The 22,621-nt window shown below is 34.7% G+C and overlaps 4 protein-coding genes across 4 annotated transcripts; 2 read left to right on the forward strand and 2 right to left on the reverse strand.

The window, feature by feature from the left end:
- The first annotated feature begins 647 nt into the window (after positions 1–647).
- On the forward strand, positions 648–8,203 carry LOC125824088 (ubiquitin-like modifier-activating enzyme 5). The gene is made up of 14 exons (XM_049503441.1): positions 648–944; positions 1,771–1,839; positions 1,928–2,041; positions 2,589–2,717; positions 2,923–2,991; positions 4,296–4,448; positions 4,655–4,691; positions 4,780–4,862; positions 5,126–5,200; positions 5,587–5,661; positions 6,095–6,181; positions 6,270–6,385; positions 6,589–6,635; positions 7,682–8,203. Exons 1-14 carry the CDS (start codon positions 855–857, stop codon positions 7,816–7,818), a joined length of 1,281 nt encoding a protein of 426 aa, XP_049359398.1. The 5' UTR covers positions 648–854; the 3' UTR covers positions 7,819–8,203.
- Positions 8,204–8,464: 261 nt separating this feature from the next.
- On the reverse strand, positions 8,465–12,088 carry LOC125824063 (uncharacterized). Its single transcript, XM_049503417.1, has 9 exons — positions 11,803–12,088; positions 11,652–11,727; positions 10,975–11,014; positions 10,140–10,198; positions 10,031–10,068; positions 9,788–9,851; positions 9,556–9,609; positions 8,967–9,068; positions 8,465–8,790 (listed from the first exon to the last, which is right to left on the reverse strand). Exons 1-9 carry the CDS (start codon positions 11,991–11,993, stop codon positions 8,734–8,736), a joined length of 681 nt encoding a protein of 226 aa, XP_049359374.1. The 5' UTR covers positions 11,994–12,088; the 3' UTR covers positions 8,465–8,733.
- A 3,185-nt stretch (positions 12,089–15,273) lies between these two features.
- Positions 15,274–17,647, forward strand: LOC125824058 (uncharacterized). The gene is given in 4 exon segments (XM_049503410.1): positions 15,274–15,859; positions 15,862–16,069; positions 16,756–16,769; positions 16,772–17,647. Coding segments are annotated over 4 exon segments (1,410 nt in total). The 5' UTR covers positions 15,274–15,282; the 3' UTR covers positions 17,383–17,647.
- Positions 17,648–17,924: 277 nt separating this feature from the next.
- LOC125824091 (uncharacterized) lies at positions 17,925–22,287 on the reverse strand. Its single transcript, XM_049503445.1, has 10 exons — positions 22,069–22,287; positions 21,630–21,652; positions 21,191–21,272; positions 20,889–21,098; positions 19,295–19,417; positions 19,142–19,199; positions 18,984–19,057; positions 18,657–18,745; positions 18,485–18,582; positions 17,925–18,317 (listed from the first exon to the last, which is right to left on the reverse strand). The coding sequence occupies exons 1-9, from the start codon at positions 22,186–22,188 to the stop codon at positions 18,513–18,515; spliced, it is 849 nt and encodes a 282-aa protein (XP_049359402.1). The 5' UTR covers positions 22,189–22,287; the 3' UTR covers positions 17,925–18,317; positions 18,485–18,512.
- Between the last annotated feature and the right edge of the window lie 334 nt (positions 22,288–22,621).

Consider the following 22,621-nt stretch of genomic DNA (forward strand, 5'->3'; position numbering starts at 1 on the left):
TTTGCATTGCCCTTTTTATTACCGGGGCTTCAGCACATCATCCATCTCAGTGTGGATTCTCCATTTTTCGGCGTCATGCGAGTTGTGTTTTTAACTGCAAAACCCAGAATTGACTTGATCATGAAAGAATCAGTCAGTCTAGTTTGGAAAGGCAAGAGGGTGACATAATGTTCTCATTTCGCACAATAAAAGAAGGAATTTTTTTATTACATTATTTGATTTCCAAAAACGTAACCCCTTTTCTGGGAGAAATTTTTTTTTCACAGAAGGTTTTCTTACTTCAATTATATTACATTATATTTGAGAATAAGAAGTTTAATATCTTATATTTCTTTCGTAAGTATATTATTTATTACATCATTCTCTCTTGATTTTCATTATATTCTCAGATATCTACCATATCTATTAAATTTATAATCTAGATGACCCAAAATTTAGCTGCACATTCTAAAGTAATGTTACACAAAATAATTAAATAAAAACATAAGAGGATTTTTGACTTACAATATATTGTTTTTTTTTTCAATATTTTGTATTTTCATAATAATAAGCGAAGAGCATTGTGTAATATTAAAGTATGTATGTCTAACAAGTCAAAACAAAACATATAGGAGGAATGTGTAGTTTCTTCTTTTCTTTATAAGAAAAAAAAGTCAAAGAAGAGGAAATAATAAAAAGAAAATAAAAGTAAGTAATTCCACATTTCTAATTGGGATTTATGAGTTATGGTTCCAAAACCTTAATGGACTGACAAAAGCTATTACAATTAGCACAAAGATTACCCAAATTGGCGTTTAAACCCAGCAAACAAAAGCAAAATTCATACGGGAGAAGTCGTCAAATCGGTAAAAATCATGGAGGTGGAGCTCAAAGAATTGCTGAGTGATCTCCATTCTCTCAAGAAATCAATCTCAGATCCTTCCCATCTTGCTCTAATCGAAAAGGTAAGTTCAATGGTGTTGCGAATTCTTCAATCTCCTAATATGTTAGGTCTAATTCAACTGGATCTGTTATAGTAAAGTAGAAGAATTCATTATGGGGTCAATTGATTGAATGCTGATTATGTTCAGAATTTAGGTACCATATCTGCCAAGGTCAACAACGACTCAATTAGTCGTTTTTTTTATGCATTGACTGTGCAGTTTATCGGACTTACCTGGGAGTGTTTTAGATTTGTCATAAAAAACCTGCATTAAGCATTGCAGTCTCATAGTAAAAAAATAGGATTTCTAATAGAGTACTTTTTTGTTTGGCCTAAGATGAATTTAAATGGAGAATTATGGTTGGTGAGGATTCATCTAGATGATCAAGTTTGTTAGGAATTGAGGCATGGTTGTTGTTGTTTGTAAACATTGCAGTTTCATCCTCTCGATATTTTATTAAATGTATTCAAATTCATATCCTTCATAATGTCTTATGCTAAGTAGGCTTTGGTTTATATCTTTGACTATATAGAAGTTCTTCAGGTTTACTTCGTTTGTTTAATGTGAAATGGATATATTTGCCTTTTGATAGCCCTTAAAATTTAATATGCTTACTTTATAGTAGAACATAATTGGGCGGGATTTCGGTCTTTCTCATCCACTTTATCTTTACGTCTAAACCTACATGTAACCTGAGAAACACCGTCAATGATTTTTTTTTTAAAATTTACTACAGTGTTCGTCAAAAATACCACCTTATCTTTCAAATGCCATTAACCTTTTATCATTTTTTCGCATGTCTGGTCATGATATTTCGATATATTCTTCTCTTTGGTCGTATTTCTAGATGCATTTGCATGCTGAAAACATCGCTACTCTTGAGAAGTCAGGAACTACTCGCCGTTCAAAAGTCAAGGTTAGTGTATATAGTCCGTCATGCCATATTTTCATTGGAATTAACTACTAACTTTAGCCAAATAATTACTTGATTGTGATGGTGGCAGGACATGAGTGCTGAAGTTGTTGATAGCAATCCCTATAGCAGGCTTATGGCACTCCAAAGGATGGGTATTGTGAATAATTATGAAAGAATAAGAGAGTTCTCAGTTGCCATTGTTGTATGTATTTTATCTCCCTCCTTGTGTCAAATTCTGTATTTGTAATGTTATAGAACAACATTTTTACTCTCCAATATTGTTTTACATGCGTCATGACTTCCAATAATGCTATGAACTTGGGATTCATATAATTTAATATTTCCTGTCAAGGTCTTAGATGTATGCAAAATAATGCCTTGATTTTTGTGCTTTACACTTGAGATAGTCTTTTATTTTAACTTATCAACAAAAAGGAAACTGTCCTTTATTTCCATCATACATCTGCTATACTGACTGCCAATCTGAGTGTTAAGCTCCTGGACTTTCTAAAGTTATATGTAAGATTTATGCCGTATATTGGTGCCTAAAAGGGCTTAGAGCCCTGTTTAAGGCCCAGAAACTGCAAAATCTTTAGTATGTCCATCAAGCTGTCAGAATAATTATTTAGACTTCACACTCTTTTAAACATGTATTTGAGTCCTCTATATATTACTTTAGACTCGCGTAGAATGCTTCTGCTAGTCCTTGATATTTAAATGCTCATAATTTTGTAATTTCTTCATGACAGGGCATAGGTGGTGTTGGCAGTGTTGCTGCTGAGATGCTGACAAGGTGTGGCATTGGTCGTCTTTTGTTGTATGATTATGACAAAGTGGAGTTAGCTAATATGAATAGGCTATTTTTTCGCCCAGAGCAGGTGTTTCTAGAAAATATTCTTATTTCCATATCTCCCTGTGCATATGTTTCGTAGTTAGTGAGTGATTACATTTCTATATTGATAGTTTGCTTTGTTGAGCCAAAGATTTTTTATATTTTCTTAATATGAGAAATTGTATCCTTTGTTCAGCTATAAATAACTATCACTTTGGCATTTTACCATACAATTCTAATGTCACTTCCAGGTTGGTATGACAAAGACAGATGCTGCTGTACAAACTCTTTCAGAGATAAATCCTGATGTTGTGCTTGAGGTAGGATTGTTTGCAGTTTGCCACTTAGGGCTTTGTTTTAAAGGAAAGTTTGTTTGGGGTCCTTCTTCACCAAGTTCAGGATATAAACAAATTTATAGTAATTGTTTCTTCTTTTCATTCCATTCCTGAAGATACTATTGAATGACAAAAATGCCATGTCCTTGTAAAATCAACTGTTAATTACTCTTAAATGCTTTGCGTTATTTTGAACTAGCTTTTCTTTAATGGGAGGTGAGGTCCTAACAGACTATGACACTCAGAAATTTGTTTTGGTATTCAACAAAGAAACTTTTCTCTTTCAGTGTGCTCCTTCCTATTTATCGATTAGCTTAAGCATGAATTTGGTTTATGTCAGTTGACAATAATGCCTCTTGTTTGTCCCCTCACTGTATAGATAGGTTGCGAGTATGATGACTTCACAGTGTTTAGGTCGTGAGCGTGGTATTTTCTTCTAGTTTCTTAACTGGTCCCTGGAATCTGGATGTATATAGTCTTTTCTTCAATGGACTATACTAGAAAAGCTGATTCAGACCATTTATGGATTAAAATAGAACCTTTTCCTGCATCTAGAACTTGAAGCATGAAAGAAGCAAATAATTTGTTCTTTAAAGTGCCATCTGTCTCTCTCCCTCTCTGGACCATGTTCAGTGCATGTGTTACCGGCTTGTGTTGCAATTGAAGACTTAAACCATGAACTAGAATAGAAGAGCTTACCCCACCCATGAGTAAATATTTCATAGTAGCTTCATTAGACCGTACATCTTTCTTGGTATATCCAGAAAATAGGTAGGAGCATAAACTGAAACATTCTGGGGCTACAAAGATAGTTATTAAATCGTTAGCACCGCATAAAAACATTCCCCCTAGAGTAGTTGTTAATACGAATAAGAGAAACTCTGTTATAGCCATTTCTGTACATTCAATGTACTCTACGGATAGAGGAATACATAGAGTTGAACATAGTAAAATAAGAAATTGAAAGATTTCGTTGAAATTGTTCGTTTGGAAATTTCCCGAAAATCTAATCATAGGTTCTTCTCTCCATCGGAACAATAGGGCCGTTATGCAGGCATATTTTCTGCCTTTACATACTGTATGAATGTGTATGCCCATCCCAAAAGGTTCGTTGAAAGTCTTTTCCGACTTGAACTTAAATTATTATGGTAGTGTAGGTTACTTGTGACATTTCTTTGCTAATGTTTTACACTTTTTCTCAATAATATGTTTGTTTTCCTGCATCCTTTAATTTCTTAGGGTTTTCTCCATCTTCCTCTTATTCTCATTTAACTGGGTTCTCTTTGTAGAGCTACACGTTGAATATAACAACTGTGGAAGGTTTTGACACATTTATGTCAAGTCTTACAAATAAATCATTCCAGCCAACTAAGAGTGGTAGTGGGGTTGACCTCGTCTTGAGTTGTGTAGATAATTATGAAGCAAGGATGGTGGTAAATCAGGTGAGCAAATATCTGCTACCTAAAATTTTAATTAATGGCCAGTGTGTTTTTGTGACCCCTATTTCCTCTGTTTAAAAGTATCTCCAAACTTGTTAGTTTTGCTAGTATTTCTTTAATCTGTATAAAAATAAGTTTACTTGATATTAGGTTTTAGGTTATTCGTTTGTTTGGTTAATTAACCCACTAAGTAATTCATTGCAATGCAGGCCTGCAATGAATTAAACCAAACATGGATGGAATCTGGTAAGTGGCTGAATTTCATGTTCTTTTTTTGTCTTTCATGTGCGTCATGAACCTCTGAATTAAACTAGACATTGATGGAATTTGGTAGGTGTATCTGAAGATGCTGTGTCGGGTCACATACAATTACTGATTCCTGGTGAAACTGCCTGCTTTGCATGTGTGCCTCCTCTGGTATGTTTAGTTATTGAAATTTTCCCTAATGGCTTCAATCAATGATCACCAATCTTTACTTGAAGGGAGATTCTTGATTTCTGTAACGGTCCTCTATAATAATCATAAGCTTAAGTTCGAGAAAAGTTAAAGGCTAACTTATAACTAAAAAATGATGTGAAGCTACTTTGTTCTGCCAAATTTCAGTTTTCTGTATAAACTCCAACTAAGATTGCTTTCAAGTAAACTAAATAATTCACTGTAATGAATACTTGTGCTTTTAGGTTGTAGCATCTGGAATTGATGAACGGACCCTAAAGCGTGAAGGGGTTTGTGCTGCATCTCTACCTACTACAATGGTATGAAAAACCTTAGTCCTCAATTATTTGTATGTTCCGTTTCTCTTTATTAATTTTATGCATGACATATTCTAAGTTCTCTGCCTGAAGATCACCATGTGAATGACTTTTAAATGATAAGCAATTGTAATTGTAAAAAGAAACATTGGAAATTGTGGTTGAAGTTTGGTTCTTCTCATTTTTAAAATTATTCTCTCTCTCTTTATAGCCGCATTTGCTGCTAATTTGATTGCTTTTCTCATGTTTATGCTCCCACTCTCTTTTGAAGAATAATATGAACTTTTCTTTCTGCAAAACTACTAGAATCTTGTTTATGATTTGATTGAAGCTGTATTACAAATTCATTATTTCATTTGGTAAATTAATATTTGAACTGTCTTTGACAGGGAGTTGTAGCTGGACTTTTAGTTCAAAACACATTGAAATACTTGTTGAAGTTTGGACAGGTGTCATGCTATCTGGTAAAGCTTGCCATCTCTTTTTCTTTCTCTCTCCCTCTCTCTCTCTCCCCCCTTCTCCCCCACTAAGGCTGTAGGATAGATGTGGGAGAATGTTTATCACACTTAAGTTCTTTCTTAAACTTCTTTTTTAGTCAAAGACTTGAATTACTTCAAGCCTCTGAAGTACGGAGGACTTTCTTAATCACTCCCTCTTATTGTCTATTCATCACAAATAACTGATCAAGTAGAGAAGTGAACTTGCCTCCTATAAAAGGAGGACAAGGTGAAGACAGAAATTAAGTGTAGCTCAACAGTTTTGATGTTTATAGTTTCTTTCTTGTTGCTTGTTCTAGGGGTACTTGCCTCTTATAAAAGGAGGGCAAGGTGAAGACAGAAATTAAGTGTAGTTCAACAGTTTTGATGTTTATAGTTTCTTTCTTGTTGCTTGTTCTAGGGGTACAATGCCCTCAAAGATTATTTTCCAACAATGGAGATGAAGCCAAACTCACAATGTTCAAACGCTGCTTGTTTGGAACGACAGGTATAGTGGCCATGGTCCTACAAGAGATGTCATCTTATTTGATATTCAATTGAAGTTCTGACATTTTATGGTGACCTCTAATTTGCAGAAGGAATACATTCTTGCAAAGCCTACTAGGGATGCTGCTGCTAAAGCAAAGGCGGACATAGAAGCATTATCACCTGCAGAAAACCCTGTTCATGCAGATAATGAATGGAACATAAGGTAAGCCAGATAATTTATCCAAATTAAAATAAAAAATCACGAGGTAAGCTTAGAGACAACTACTTTCTTGCATGCCTCATATTGGTAGAAAGCACTTTAACAACTTTCTTGAGTTTCTAGTTTTAAGTATGGTGTCGTATAACTGTTATTCATTTTGTTGTTGTTCAACTAATTGATTTTGTTGTTGCCTTGTGATCTTTCAGCGTTGTAGATGATGAAGAGGTGGATGGTTCTGACGTGAAAATTTCAGGTATTTGTCAACTCAGATAGACATATTTTGCTTGTGTAGCCTCAAGTTATCCCCTAGCTATTTCTCAAAAAAAAACCAGTAATCTGCTAACTTAGAATTCTTGGATGGATCATAGTTCATAACTCAAAAATGAAGCCCATATTGCTCAATACAAAAGTTTCTTTTGTCCAAGATGTTGTGGATAACCTTTACTTTGTGATATCCATAGTTTTCCATCTAAACATCTGAAATGCTAAAACTGAGAAACAGGGGCTAAAGAATGAATTTACACGAAGTTTGGAGAGTTAAAAGGTAAAAGAACTAGTCATGAGAATGGAAGTTGGAAGGAAAATACAGTTTGTTCTGCTATTGATTAGGACAGGCATGCCAACTGCCTGAAATTGCATGTGTCATGCACTAGTATAATAAGATGCATAGAAAGCACAACACATACCCCTCTAGGCCATGTGTAGCTTTAGAGTATACTTGCCAATTAATAAAGCTTGCTGAAAAGATTGTCGTACAAACTTTTTATGTGAGTTCACTATTTCATAATGTGTACCCCCAAATTCTGCATCATCTACTGAAATTCGAGTACCCATCTTTGTGTATTAGACATTCCAAAAATTGCATATAATTCCTTGTTCTGCAATGATGCCAGATCATACTAGGAGAATTTCTCTTTCTTGTGTTTTGGATGGATTTCTAGTTTATTCAGGTGGAAGTCAAACACACTGTTTGGATGTCTGTATTCTGAGCAATTAAAACTTGGAGCAATTCTTAACACAATATAAAATGACTTCTAGGTGGTCACTTGCGGCATTGTAACACATAATTAGACAATAGATCACTAGTTGCATTAAACTGTGTTAAGACGGCTAGAAAAAGGAAATATTCCATATATCATGTGACAGTTACTTCCTACAACTATAGTTTATGTGATGGATCGTATGTTAGGTTACAATTTAAAGAAGAAAGAGATAGAACTAATGGTTGAAATCATCTGAAAATATTATACTTATAATATGTTAACTTTAACCTGAATGTATTGTTTATTTTAATTGCAGGTGTCCTTCCTGAAGGTATTGTTCATGAGCTGCCAGTAGCTGATGAATACCCAAAACCACCTGTCACAGAAACAGTTGGTCCTGCGGATGACCTTGAAGAGCTCAGAAGGCAACTTGAGGCTCTTAACGCTGATTAGATTACTGAAATACAAAAAGAGAATCTCTTGTTGTAGAGAAAAGGAGAACTTGGTTGCATGATGTTCGTGTAAAATTTCCTTGCTTTGGAGAAAAATTAGGCTTGCTGGAGTGAGCTTGATGCATTTGGGATTTTGGAGGCATTTTTAATGCTAGTTTTTTGTCTGAATGAATAGACAGTGAGATGTTCCTATTCCCAGCATGTGGGATTGAGGCGATGAACTAGTCTATATTGCAGCAGCTTACTGACAGCGATTAGAGCTAATGTTGTATTACTAAAAGGTTAATCAAATATTGTCATCATCTCCTTTCTAGCAATTTTGGATCCCTGAAGGTGCTAAATTAATGAATACATTCTATACAATGTTTCAGTATTCTTTCTTTTTCCATCTTTTGTTAATTGGAATACCTGAAAACTGCCCCTATGGATTCCAAGTTTTGCAAAATGCAGGCAAATTCTCTATTGCTAGAGGCAGACTTAAGGAATGAACTGTCTCAAACCATAGCCATCAGAGAATCTGATTACAAGTGGATCACATATAAACATGTTTTTTTTCTTTTTTAAACTTCTAATGAAATGGATACATCAATGTAATTACCACACTTTTATCAACATAAAACCAATCTACTTTGGTACTAAAACACCTGTTAAAGAAGTTAACTCATCATCTTTACATTAACCAGTGAAAGTGTTTTCGGTAATAACGAGAAGTTGCAGCTTTTCATCTTAAAGTGAGCAGTTACAAACATTGGTACACATCTCAAGAGTTGAACACCTTACATAGTAAGAGTTGAGAGTCCTCAACCCTCTTAGCAGCAGTACTAAGATGCATCAATCTTTGATATTTAACCCAAGAGAGATCCATAAGATACATTAAGGTCTAGAGAAGAGCACATCATCGAGGAGTGTCTGATGTCTATAGTTCTTCAAACTTGATTGAGATCTCTTTCATCAGTGGCTGATGCCTCCTTACCTACAATCAGCATTTAAATAAGTTCACAGATCAAAATAACTGATATCTGTTGCTCACTTTTGCACCAAGGATTATAAGTACTGAGAAAATCTTCTCTCTTTTTTTTTCATTGGTAAGATGTTGTATCTCCTCGAGGTAACATTTCTTGGAGAGGAGTTGACACTAAAATGACTTACCTTAATGCCAGCCAATGACAGAAGTTTGTGGGAAGCAACATAAGCCGTGTCAGAACCATCTAATCTCTTCTCCACAAAATAAATAACTTCTGAAACACCAGACTGCAAAATACAGAAATTTGAGAAGTATAAATTAATGGAAAACCAAACAGGGAAGATGCATGATGCAGAGACGCAAAATTAATCACAAATCTAGTTCCCTGTGCATACTGCATAGAAGTCAAAAAAATACTGGAGAACACCCACAGATTCTTTCCATAGCTATTTTTATTCCAGAATCCTCATTAATCTCTTTATGGTTGAATGTTATATCTCGATAAGTTGCAAACGTGCCTACTTATATCTGTATTTATCTTGATTTAAGGGAATCTGAGCACCAAATCCTGATGCAAGTATTTTCAATTCAAAAGTGAGGTGCAAATTTGTTTTGTTGTCTTCACATAATTTCTGCTAGTGCATGTCTCACTGAATTTATAAAATGAACATCCAAAAAAGCTTAAGCTCCCAAACAGAAGCAATCCTCCATATTATCATTCTTCCATAGTAGCTGTGCTATAGATATTTTGAGGTCAAATAGGATCAGACTTACTTGAATGATAATCTTTGCGCATTCATTGCAAGGAAACATTGTCACGTAAAGCCTCTGCATAATAGGGTAAGGCGTATTCTGTGAGATAATACTGGGCAAAACACAGGCCAGATAAAATAATTTCCAATAGACTTAATAAGAAAAGAGGCTGTTCAGAGAGAGAGAAAAAAGGATTGGCAGTGGAGTGACAGGACATCAGATCGATATTGCACAGGTCAAGACCCAAGCTAACCTGTCCTGCAGCAGATGCATGATTTGTATTCAGGATGGCATTAACTTCAGCATGACAAACATAACTGCAAGAAAATTGGTGAGCTTGAAATTAGGTAGAGTCATCAAATGTAGACTGAGCGAAACTTGTTTCTTGAATTAAGATAGTATGACTGGTAAGGTAATTACAAACCTACAAAACAACATTGTGTAGTCTACTGACATAAATTACACATAAAATGTCTCAGAGAAGCTTATTACTTACGGATACTTTGTCTCCAGTGGATTCCCATTTTTAGATTTCTGAAATGTTAGGAATTAATTAGAATAACAGTGACAGTAATAAAGATATACGCTCTTTGAACAGAAACAACCTTTGCCCAGGGAAGCTTGTCATCTGAACAGCCACGTGGGAACCCATTGTATCCAATGCCTGGCTAAAAGTAGAGCATCAATCAGATGGAATCTAATAACCAATTGGCAGTAAATATGTTGCCCAATGTTCATATTCTAGAAGTTATGTGATTAGCCTAATCAAACATTCATGTAGTACGGGGAAAAAATCAAATAATAAATACCCATATGAAAAAAGATAACAAATTGGAGAGTCAAAGATGGACTTCCAACATCAAAAATCCTGTATGAATCTCAAGTGTGAAATTAACCAATATACTCCCAAGTGTGGCAATGCCGCTACATCTATTCTACGTCAAGTGATAAAAACGAGATAGAGCATATGTTAAATAATACTAACTAATGTGCAAAGACTAAAGCAACTTAAGAGGGGCAACTGAAGACTGGCGTCTTGCAAATGTTTGCAGTTCCTACGAAAGCATTGCACAAGTATTAAGAAGTGAATGAAGCTTTTTTAATCTCCCTACTATTTCAGAAGCAACCATATCTATTTCATCTTTTCTGGAACCAATATGAAATCATGACTCAACCAATATAATGGTAAAGTGATAGGACCATCGGAGTTCTCAAATCAAGAAATGATTAATTATAGTATCATAAGTGAAATTTAACCAAATATTGAGGTCCTAAGTGAATGTGAAACTAGTTTATCTATCTCTGAGCTGCTCCGACAGACAATTAGATGAATTGATGTGGTTCTTCCTAATCAAATGTGATTTGAACAATAACTTAAAGATATGAAACATTTTTCAGCTTTCAATAGACATATATTTGATTCCTTTAAATACATCTTACCTAATATTACATAATTTTGACTCACCAAACATGCTCCAACCTGCCAAACAGCCAGAAAATGGTTAGTCCCAAGGGACCTTGTGAAACCTGACTCAAGAAAGTCAACCTCAAAGTAGCATTAGAGCAGTAAAAAGTGGAAATATCATACAAAAGAGTTCAGAGCATTTAACGAGAGCACCATGAACAAGTGTGACTGTCTATAAACAGCTTCATTCATTCAGTTGGAAGAAATCCGATCATCACAAATTATTAGATAACTCCTTTTATCATGAGGTTAAAAGGGGTAACAACCACTGATAACTACTTTGGTTTCACCTAAACGGCAGAATAAATAAGACAAACCAATCAGTAGCTTTTCTTCGAAAATCGGAGTCTTTAGTTTGTGTATCATCTCAAGACTACTTGGTAGTTTCTATTGTGTGTTACAAAACAGTCCATTCCTTCTTATTCTATTTAGGAAGGAATCCTTTTAATAATATAGATCTGTCAATTGACAAAGTGAACTCAGTGAAGTATACATTAGCTTTTGGCAATACGACACCTACGACAATTAAGCATGAAATATACAACAATTTAACAAACAGTTGGCGTGTAATTACAATCATCCACTCGTTCCAAATGACTTCAAATTCATGAAAATGCTTAAAATCGGTTCGGTTCACAAATTAGAGTAGTACCTGCCTGTTTGGATCCTTGGATCGTTCAGCAGATAGAAATGCAATCGCCATAAAGTAATCATCCCACGTCAAATACCTACAATTACAGAACCATAGTAAAATACATAACTAAGGACCTAAAACAATCGATAAAAGTTCAAAAACCACAAACCCTTCTCGTTTTGAAGGATCAAATGGGTTCCGAGAAGACGACGACTTCCTTTGATGAAAACCGTTAACTCCCGAATCTGGGTCAGTAACAGAACGGCTTTTCGGGTTGAAAAATAAGCGAATGGTCATAGCAGAGGCAAAAGCACCAAACACTGCGGCAGCTGAGAACAGCGTTAGCTCTCTGGAATTCATGGCTTTTGATCGGAATCTTACGGTAGACGCGAAAACGAAGGGATTTTTTCGCCGCCAAAAACAGAGATTGAGCGAAATTGTAGCGGGAACAGTATTTTATACAAAATTGGATTACTTATAATCAAAATAAAGATCCATTGATATTTGAGGGACTAAACATGTTAGTTTCCCTATCTATAATTTGTTTTATGTTGACAGAAGAGAAAATAGTTAGTCAATTCTCAACTACATATTTATATTTTATGGGTTTTATTATCTTCGTAATTTTTTTATTTTTGATATTTTGTGACCCTTAAACACTGACTTATCCAAGGAGGTGAATACACCTCTTGTAGGCGCGTAAGAGTTTAAAAAAAGACATAAAATGACTAAATATGAATAAAATAGTCCATGTGGCAGTCTCTCATTGGAGATTATATAATTAATTCATTTTTTAAAATTCTTTCCCTTTTCTTATATCACAAAATTATTATACCTATTTCATAATTTCTTCAAGTTTTTCTCAAAGTCCTTCATGGTGGTCTTCTAAATTTCGTCTCTAGGAGCTCCAAATCAGTTTGTAGCTTACTGATTTATGCTTAGTTAATCAAACATCAACCCTTTTTCGCAATAACAATCACCTAACTCATAAGAAACTCTTATATATGAAGCTCAAAAATGGAGTTCAAGTTTTTTCTTTAACTCCTTAAAATTTCCGCACAAAAAAAAAAAAAAAGTCAAACCACATTGAACCAACAATGGTGAGTTTGAAATTTAACTTTCTAATTTCATTCTTACCAAATTTGTTTTTCACTCCCACATTTGTGAATACTTATTTGCAAGTTTTTGTTTTTGGGTTCGATTTCAAATTGAAACTTTATGTAGACTAGCTATTGAGTTGTTCTTCTTCTTTAATTTGGTGTAGAGATTTTTTCCTCATTTTCTCTTATTATTCTCTAAAAAATCATTAGTATTTTGGAAAAACAATCTCTATTTTAAAGAATTTTTTATAAATTTTAATTTTCAGGTTTGATAAAAATGGAAACTTTACATAATTTTACAGGGGATTATTAAATTATTATTTTGATTAGGTTTATAATTTATAGGAAAAAAAGTAAGAAAAAAAAATGAATGTACAGTGATTCATCGTGTGTGTTGCACAACTTTGACATAAAACTAGTTATGACGTTTTAGGGAGGTGATTATTCCATATTTGAATAGTTCAGGGGGTAATAGACCCCGTACAAAATAAATGTGTAGTTGAGAATTAACTAATAGATTGAGGGGGCTTTTGACTATTTTCTCACAAAAGAATGGATAATTTGTTTTTTCAAGTGATCACTTCACTCTTTTATTACTTCCTCTGTCTCGATTTATATGATATTTTCATTTTTTGAGAGTCAAACAGTTTAAGTTTAATCGAAAATTTACGCGTAGAATCTTCAATTTTTTTTAAATGAAATTTATATAATTGTAAATTACGTAAAAAGTGTTATAAGTTACAATAATTGGCAATTCAAAATAATTGAAAAAAATTATGGTCAAAGATAAACATGTTTGAACCTTGTAATCCGAAAAATGTCACATAAATTGGGAAGGAGGAAGTATCTTTTTATAATGTTATACTTCTTCTATCCTAATTTATGTCACACATTTCGAATTTCGATTCAAACAGTAACTATTTCTTTTAAATACTTTAAATTGTTTATTATTGTGACTTACTAATACTTTTTACTTAGTTTACAAATAAATAAATTTTATTTAAAAACTTTGAAGATTTTGTGAGCAAATTTTCTATCAAATTTTAACGATTTGACTCTCAAAAAATGAAATATGTCACATAAATTGAAAAAGAATGTGTACTATATATTTTTTATAACAATATTTATTTATAACAATTTAAAAATATCTAGAAAACAATGTGTTATACTACCTCCATCCACTTTTAATTGTCATAATTTCTAAAAAAATAAAAAAATTGTCATAATTTCCTTTTTTAGAGTCAAACTATAAAAACTTTGACTAACATTTTATGACGTATTTTTCATCATATTGATATGCAAAAAATTGTAATTTATAGTACTGTTCGTATAGTTTTTGAATATCTAAATTTTTAGTTTAAAAATATCGAATTAATGTAATTTAATTTAACTTTGAAAATTAATCAAATTGACTTTTGAAAAAGCAAATAAAAGTGGACGGAGGAGTAACTTATAAAGAGGTTTGATTTCTTTACTTGGGCCACCCATTAAATTTTAGGAAAAATTGTATATAATAGCAAACTATTAGTTCAAATTAAATGCTATAAATATAGTTTGATTTAATTGTATATCATAGCAAACTGTTGTTATTTCACCTCTCTCCTGGTAAATCTCGCTCGCCACTCTCATTCTCTCCCTCGCCTCTCTCGTTTTTTATACAAACGCAAGTGTATAAAGTGTGTTTGTGTATGTATAAAGCGAGAGAAAATTGTATATATACATATATTTTCGTTCCCATCTCTCCCCTCTCCCAGATCTCGCTCGCCACTCTCCCAAATCTCGCTCTCTCACTCGCCTCTCTCACTTTATACAAAAACGCAAATTGTATAAAATACGTTTGTGTTTGTATAAAGCGAGAGAAAATTGTATATATACATATATTTTCGTTCCCCTCTCTCCCCTCTCCTAGATCTCGCTCACCACTTTCCCAGATCTCGCTCTCTCACTCGCCTCTCTCACTTTATACCAAAACGCAAATGTATAAAATGCGTGAAAATTGTACATGTACATATATTTTCGTTCCCCTCTCTCCCCTCTCCCAGATCTCGCTCGCTCACTCGCTTCTCTCACTTTATACAATTGATATTTTTGTATATGTATACCAAAACAAATTATACAACTGTTTTCTTTTGTATATGTATAGCGAAATATACATATTTATATTTGTTATGGAGCGCAATTATACAAACTTTGCTATAGCATATAAATATAAATTTTGTGTTTGCTATATGTAAAAGTTGCTCTAAATTTTATGTATGCACACTGAGTAAACTGCTATAGTACAATAACTTGCATATCACATAGGATATTTAACTATATCAGGTAAGTTTGGTGCAACATCTTGATTGAGAAGATGACGGCTAAAAAAAAATATTTATTAGCTTTCGTTATGAAATATCATATGCTACACCAACTCAATCACCTTTACGGATATCCACCCATCAAATATTAAAAGAGGAAAATTATGCTCATAAAGTTCTCTAGTAGTTTGAACTACTCAGGTTTAATTTTTGTTCCAGCTTGACTTATACGTTGGCCTTCCCAAAAAAATGCTGAGATCAACTTTCACTCCCATATTAACGGCTTTTCCCTCTAAGGCCAAAAAACCCCGCAACTACTCGAACACAATTATCACTGCAATAACAAAAACCCCACAACCTGTTCGACAAAATGCCTCAATGGAGAATATGTTGCTACAACAGCATACTCCAACCTCAGCTTACGTTCACCTCCCGTTCTGTCGAAAGCGCTGTCACTACTGCGACTTCCCCATCGTCGCATTGGGGTCATCTTCACCTTATGGTGATGACGACCCTCGAATTATTAACTATATTGATTTCCTATGCAGAGAAATTAAAGCCACTTCAATACCTTCCGACTACAAGTCACCTCTTGAAACCGTCTTTTTTGGTGGAGGTACACCTTCACTTGTACCACCAAGATTAGTATCTCTAGTCATGGAGACGTTGGACGCTAAATTCGGGGTGTGTTCTGATGCTGAAATTTCAATAGAAATGGATCCTGGTACATTTGATGCTAAAAAATTGAAAGATTTGATGAAGTTGGGAGTTAATAGAGTGTCGCTAGGAGTTCAAGCATTCCAGGAGGAGTTGCTTAGGAGTTGTGGAGAGCGCACGGTGTACAGGAAATTCATGAAGCTATTGACATTGTTGGATCATGTAATGTTGAGAATTGGAGTGTGGACCTTATATCTTCACTTCCTCATCAGAAACCACATATGTGGGAACAAAGCTTGAGCCTCACTATTCAAGCAAAGCCGACACATGTGTCAGTTTACGATTTACAAGTTGAGCAAGATACAAAGTTTGCATCTTTGTAAGTAAAACAACCTTGAATCTTCACTTGCTAAATTGAGATTTTCCTTTGCCAGCATGTTTTTCAAGTCTCTCTTTTCAGCTAATTTTCAAATTGATATGTTTTTCAAGTCTCTTTTCAGCTACTTTTCAAATTGATATGTTTTTCAAGTTTCTCTTTTCAGCTACTTTTCAAATTGATTTGGGATTGAGGCATCTTTTATCCGGGAGTATTAGTTTTATTATTGTGTTTTCGTATTCTTAGATTTTTATCACTACTCGTTGTTTCTTTAGTCTCGTTATTCTACTATCTTGATGTTGTGTCTGCTTGTTGCTACCGCTTTCTTTTACATCTTTCTTTGAGCTGAGGGTCTATTAGAAACAAAACTCTCTATCTTTCTCAAAGTAGGGGTAAGGTTTATTTACACTTTACCTTCCCCGTACTTCATTTGTAGGATTACACTGGGTGTGTTGTTGTTGTTATTGAGGCATCTTTTATCCGTAAATTTCAGTGACTTGATATTATGCTTTTTTATTGAGAATTTCTCCATAGCTTCTATCACAAGGGGTATTTCAGCTGTAAAGATGAAACTTCAATATTGTTTAAGTATAGGGAAGAATATCCTACATTTTTCACATCTAAAAGAGCACGTTCGTAGTGATACACTTGCACATTCAACTGTTGAACTGAAATTGTTGTATCCACAGGTATACAGCTGGGAATTCCCTCTGCCTTCTGAAAACCAAGCTGCTGATTTGTACAGAACGGCCTCTGAAATGCTAAGAGATGCTGGTTATGAGCACTATGAGATAAGTAGCTACTGCAAAAGTGGTTATCAATGCAAGCACAATTACACATACTGGATAAACAAACCTTTTTATGCTTTTGGACTTGGGTCAGCCAGTTATCTTAATGGACTAAGGTTTTCAAGGCCGAGGAAGCTGAAAGATTACATGGGTTATGTGCAAAATCTGGAGAATGGACTAGTGAATTGTTCCCAGGACAGTAAAGTAGATGCCCAAGACATAGCAATGGATGTTGTTATGCTGTCTTTGAGAACTGCTCGAGGGTTGGATTTGAAGTCATTTGGCAAAGCTTTTGGCAGCTCGACTATTCTCTCCCTCTGTGAGGTCTATAAGCCTCATATTGAGAGTGGGCATGTTGTCTGCTTGGATGAGCAAAGGAGGGAAATCTCCCCAGAAGAATTCAGCTCTTTGTTATCTGAAGGGAACAAGATCAATGAGGTGTTGGCATATATCAGGCTTAGTGACCCTGATGGTTTCTTATTATCTAATGAGTTAATATCCCTCGCGTTCAATGTGTTAGCTCCATAAGTTTCAACCTGGATGGCTCAGAAGAGACTGTTCTGTTAGCAATGCTGGTGGTTAAAGGCAAGAAGCTCCCAATACTTGGATGTCATCAGTTGGTTTGTGTAAGATCTATCGACATGTGAACTGGTGGAACCTCAAAAGAGCAAAGGCGAGTGTGTATACACTGCTGAACAAAACATTGGAGAGAGTGGAAGGTTTCTGTTGCAAAGCATATTTAAGACAGCAGTAAATGTAACTTGGTTATCTGACCCCAACTGTTTAATCGAAATCCTTTGTTTACGAGTCAAGATTTCTTCATAAATATCGACTTGGTATCCAAAAATATGTACAAATTTTGTATGACTCAATTGAAGTCGTCCACAGTCGTCTATTGAGCTTGTCCTGCTATTACACATGATATTCTCTCCTTGCACCAAAAACAAATGACATAGCAAATGCTTTAGTGTTTTCTATATCATTATTTTGAATTAATCTCCTATGTCTTCCATGTAACACCAATTATAGGTTGGACAACAAGCATACAAGAAAAATGTTAAAAGGAATGCTGCCATTGACTGACTTGTCTTTCCATTTGCTAACACTTTTCCGAGCTTACCACTTATCAGTCATAACAATGCAAGGTCAACACACCCCAAGAATTGAACTTTTCAGATTACCCAAAGAAACATACAACATGAAGATTTCATGTTCTCCCAATGTACAATTCATAAAGAGAAAAGAGATTGTGATTGTCTTCTCAAGAGAACTATTCTCTGGGTCTGAGAATTGATACAACAGAGTAAGAATTTAGCTTCTGCTTCAATGATATCGGTTGATCCAGGCTGACAAGAGATAAATGCCCAGATGCATTGTACCATGCTGACGGAGGAAATGTATTGACTTCTGCCTCGGATCTCGGATCATCCAGCAATGGTAAATGAACCGTCACCAAGAAATGCCTACAACAGACAAGAAGATGAACAATGTCAATCCATTAGCATCCCTTCATGATGCAAATGTTTCGGCTCACTATGAAATACATTTCATAAACTGGTGTAGCATGCATTACGACAAAGGAACCATTTCTTTCCAACATGAGTTAAACAAGATAGATAAATATCCTCACCCAAAAAGAGTATCACCACTGTACACAGCTAAGAAGGTTTTGCTTTTCTTCCAACTTTTGCTATGCGCTTAAGTTCTTGAGTTCCCCTTTTGATTTCACTGCAGATGAAGAAGTAATTATTTTAATGCAAATTTTGATGGAGGCTAGGTGATTCAAAGTTTTGAGGCAGTACCTTTGGTACAAATAGACAATAAGGTAAAATAGAGGGAGCAGCATCAACGTCAATACTGAAGCTGCCAAGTAGAACCGATTTATATGCTTCTGCAAATATAATGTCACATGCATAAAAGTTGAAAATATTACAAAATGTAGAGAAAATATCCACTTGAACAAGTAAAGAAAGTGCCTTGCAAAATTGCTGGACAAGATTTACATCTCAGTAGAGTATCGTATGAAGTTATACCCAAGATAGATCAAAAGTCCATAAATCCGTCATACAACTTTTATTTAGATTTAACAGAAGGCACATAATTAAGGCATTTCAGTAATCAAACCATACCTTTCCTCCTCTAGAAAATGGTTTTCCACCCCCCGAGCAAGCGTGAGCATCACAGAATTGGCGTAAGAATAGTTCTGACATCAAACCAACCAAAGATCATCACAAGTAGAAGCAACTATTTAATTACTTCAGATTCTAACACTATGGAGAAAGCGTACCATGAAGACGAGTTGACGATGGACTCTGATTAGCAGGAAAACATTTGTCTGCAAGACCCTGCAAGGAAGGGGAAACAATGGACTTGATATCAAAGAGAAATCAGTAGAATTGGCAAGTTAATCTGACATATAGGCTTAAGTTCAGAAGGTAACCTCACATAAATGACGATTTCGTGCTGCTGCCGCAGGATTACACTTGGTCTTCTTGGATTTGATTTCCATCACAAGGTCACAATGCAAAGCTCCACATACATCTGCCAGGCATTTGCTGTGACCCTGAGACATGAGATCATATGCTAAGATTACTTCATACCTTATAAAACATTATTCTAATTCAAAAATCAAAGCATGGTAAATAATAGAATACTCTAACTTCCTGACACACTCGTCAGTGGCCCGACCTGGACCAAGTTATGAATCTTGTGAAATAAAATTACCAGAAAGAATAATGTGATCAGCCTACTTCCACTTGGTTTTTGAATACTATGATGAAATCAGTTTCTGTAATAGATAAGTTCAAAGTATTCACTGATAACAAGCCAGCCATGATGAAAGAAGTGGCTAGTTCAAAAAGATTCTTGCTATAAACTGAAACCAGAATCTTTTTCTTTGAACAAGAGTTGCAAACGTACTTGATGAATGTGCTGGACCCATCTAGAAGAGTTACCATGACACCAGGAAACTTGCTAAAATAACTACTTAGGTTGATATTAGTGGTAGGAAGATCCTATCGACCATTGATGAACATATGTTCTCACCAAAGGGAGCTACAAGCTTTTGATTTAAAATAACAGGCAAGGAACTTAAAATGAAAGCATGGTGTGATCTCAACCTCCAAAAATATCTCATCCTACAAAATATATTGCTCAACTCTGAATATAGAATGCAACATTCAGCATAAAAATTTTACTTTAGCTTCTACAATAGATCACACGCTACCCAAATGTATGTGACATCATATAGGGATTTACACCCACCCCCCCCCCCCCATTTTTTGAGGTATTTATAAACCTCATTAATTTATACTTGGCAATCACCTCCATGGAACAAAGACTTAGATGCTGGTAAATTATGATAAGCTACTGAGTCCAGACAGAACAGGTATGAGAAAGGGTGGTGAAAGAAGAGAAAGATACAACTCTGGATTCATCCTGAAACTAGAATTGACCCTCAAACCGAAGATGCAGAAAAATAATAAAAGAGGGGAAATAAGCTTAGTTGAACTTAAGTTCTATTTCTACTTGTTTGGACAAGTTTTTTAGGAAAACTAGATTCGGGTTGTCAGTACTTCTCTGAGAAAAGGAAGGGCTGCAAAATGGATTCCCTAAATCCCCAAATAGATCTTTTGAGAAATCCCCATATAGCTCTTAATAAAAACAATCGTTTGCGGACTGTAGTTTGTCACCTTATTCTTGAAAATTCATCTCCATCCCCTTAGACCTACACTATTAATAACACAGACAAGATGAGGCAACCAACCAGCATCTCACAGACTCCCAACATCGTGTGCAATATAAAGAGCAGTAAGCCAGAGATCCCCTATCAATTTGATAATCTTATTCATATAATTCAAGACATATTAGGGCCAATCGAACTATCACTTATTAACACGTTATGAACTATTCTACACGAGTGCATCAAGGCTGGTTTTCTCACTCCAGTGTCAAGAATTATTTTTTTGCATAAATCATATGAAATGAATTAAAATTTGGAGTGAACAAAAACATGAATAGTATATGATGCTTACAACGTCTAGAAGATTGGAATGCCTGTTGTCAAAATGCTGATCAAGAAATTTTTCAGCCCGAAAGCTTTTTCTGCAGTATCCACAGCGCCATTCATTCACATCAAGATGAATTTTATGTTCCTCCTGATCTCTGAAAAGATCATTACTTGGATGAAGTCTACACTGCCTAGGAAGCTCATACTTCTCTTTTTCTACAAAGGGCATTAAGTACTGCACAGCACAGATAGAGTAAAAATGCAATTTTCAGTCCCGTATTTGCAGCAGAGCTTAAGTTGAGTCAAATGAAGTACTTTTGCAGATACCTCCTCAACAACTTTCCAGGCAGCCCGGCTTCTCTCTCTGGAGCAATGAACTTCGTGAACTTGTGATTTGTCTTGTGCGGGACTTCAGAGCAGCAAAGAAAATAATTCAGATAAGTGACAACTTCAAGGGAATGGCACATCTAAAATGGATTGCTTTCAAACATGTTTTAATAGTACAGTTGAAATCTAGAATTTATCTCATACAGTATCGTGCTGAAAAGGAACATAAGGCCTGAAAAGGCGGAGGAAAAACAAGAAGATTTAACCATGATACAACTTCTCTTTTTCATTTTCTGATAGAGAACTATGATACAACTTATTGCCTCAGAAAATATCTTCAAATGTACTGTTAAGAGGCTTCTTAAATTTATTTTCAAAGGTACAATTTCGGAATAGGAAACAATACGAGCTACAACTATAATCCGAAATAAAACCTTACCTTGTCGCATGCTGCTCTGTACCCTATGCACAAAAAATTGAATGTGGTCAGCCAGGAAAATTACCAGCTCCAAGAAGTGATTTCTAAACGCAAACAGATTCAAAACAAGACAAATAAAATAGGTCATCACTGATGATTGCTAGTAATTCAAATCACGCATTACTAATATTCAGCTAAAGCCAAAACCAAAATCACAGCTATCGCAAGGTTAATTTAGTTCAATAATTACAAGATAACCGGTAACAGAAACATACATAAACCCAAATTCCGTTAATTCTGCATTTAAAACCTAACATAAATAAGAGTTCAAAACAAAAAAAAAACATCATGAAAAGAAATTCATCCTTTTCGATCTAAGCCAGAACGCTAATCATATAGAGAAACAAATTGTTCGTTGAACACGAAAAAAACTGCAGCTGAAAAAGTGAAAAAAAAAAACCTGATCTGACTGAGAAAGAGGTGAAGTTGCGGATATGGATGAAGAGAGAAGAGTGATCCATAGAAGGGAAAGAAGAAGAAAATATGAATTCTTAGCTCGAATTTGGCGTAGAGTCTCCATTTTCCTTTCTCTCACTATCCAAATTCGCAGAGTGAATATATGTTCTTCTTCCTCCCTTTCTTTGCTTTTGCTGAGACGAAACTTGACTCCATTTATATATTATGATGAAGCACTCCATTTTATTCTTTTTTTTTTTTTTTTTCTGTTGAAATGTGAAATTTGTTGCCAGCCTAATTTTTATCTTCTCCTTTTATTTTTACCTTTACTTTTTAGGAAAGAATTGACCGTAATAAATATACATTAGTTATTTTCAGAATACAATGTTCAAATATAAAATTTGCAAATTTACTGTTTTAATTTAAACATTTAAGGAAGAAGGGTTTTTTTGGTGGTGGGATAGGGGGTTTTATTTTTGATAGAGGGTTTTCGTAGGAGAGAATTTTTAATCTTAAAATAAGAGTTTTCAAAAAACAGTGGATACTAAATTATTCAT

Source organism: Solanum verrucosum, unplaced genomic scaffold (assembly GCF_900185275.1).
Source record: "Solanum verrucosum unplaced genomic scaffold, falcon-dt-bn FXZP01000088.1, whole genome shotgun sequence".
NCBI lineage: Eukaryota > Viridiplantae > Streptophyta > Magnoliopsida > Solanales > Solanaceae > Solanum > Solanum verrucosum.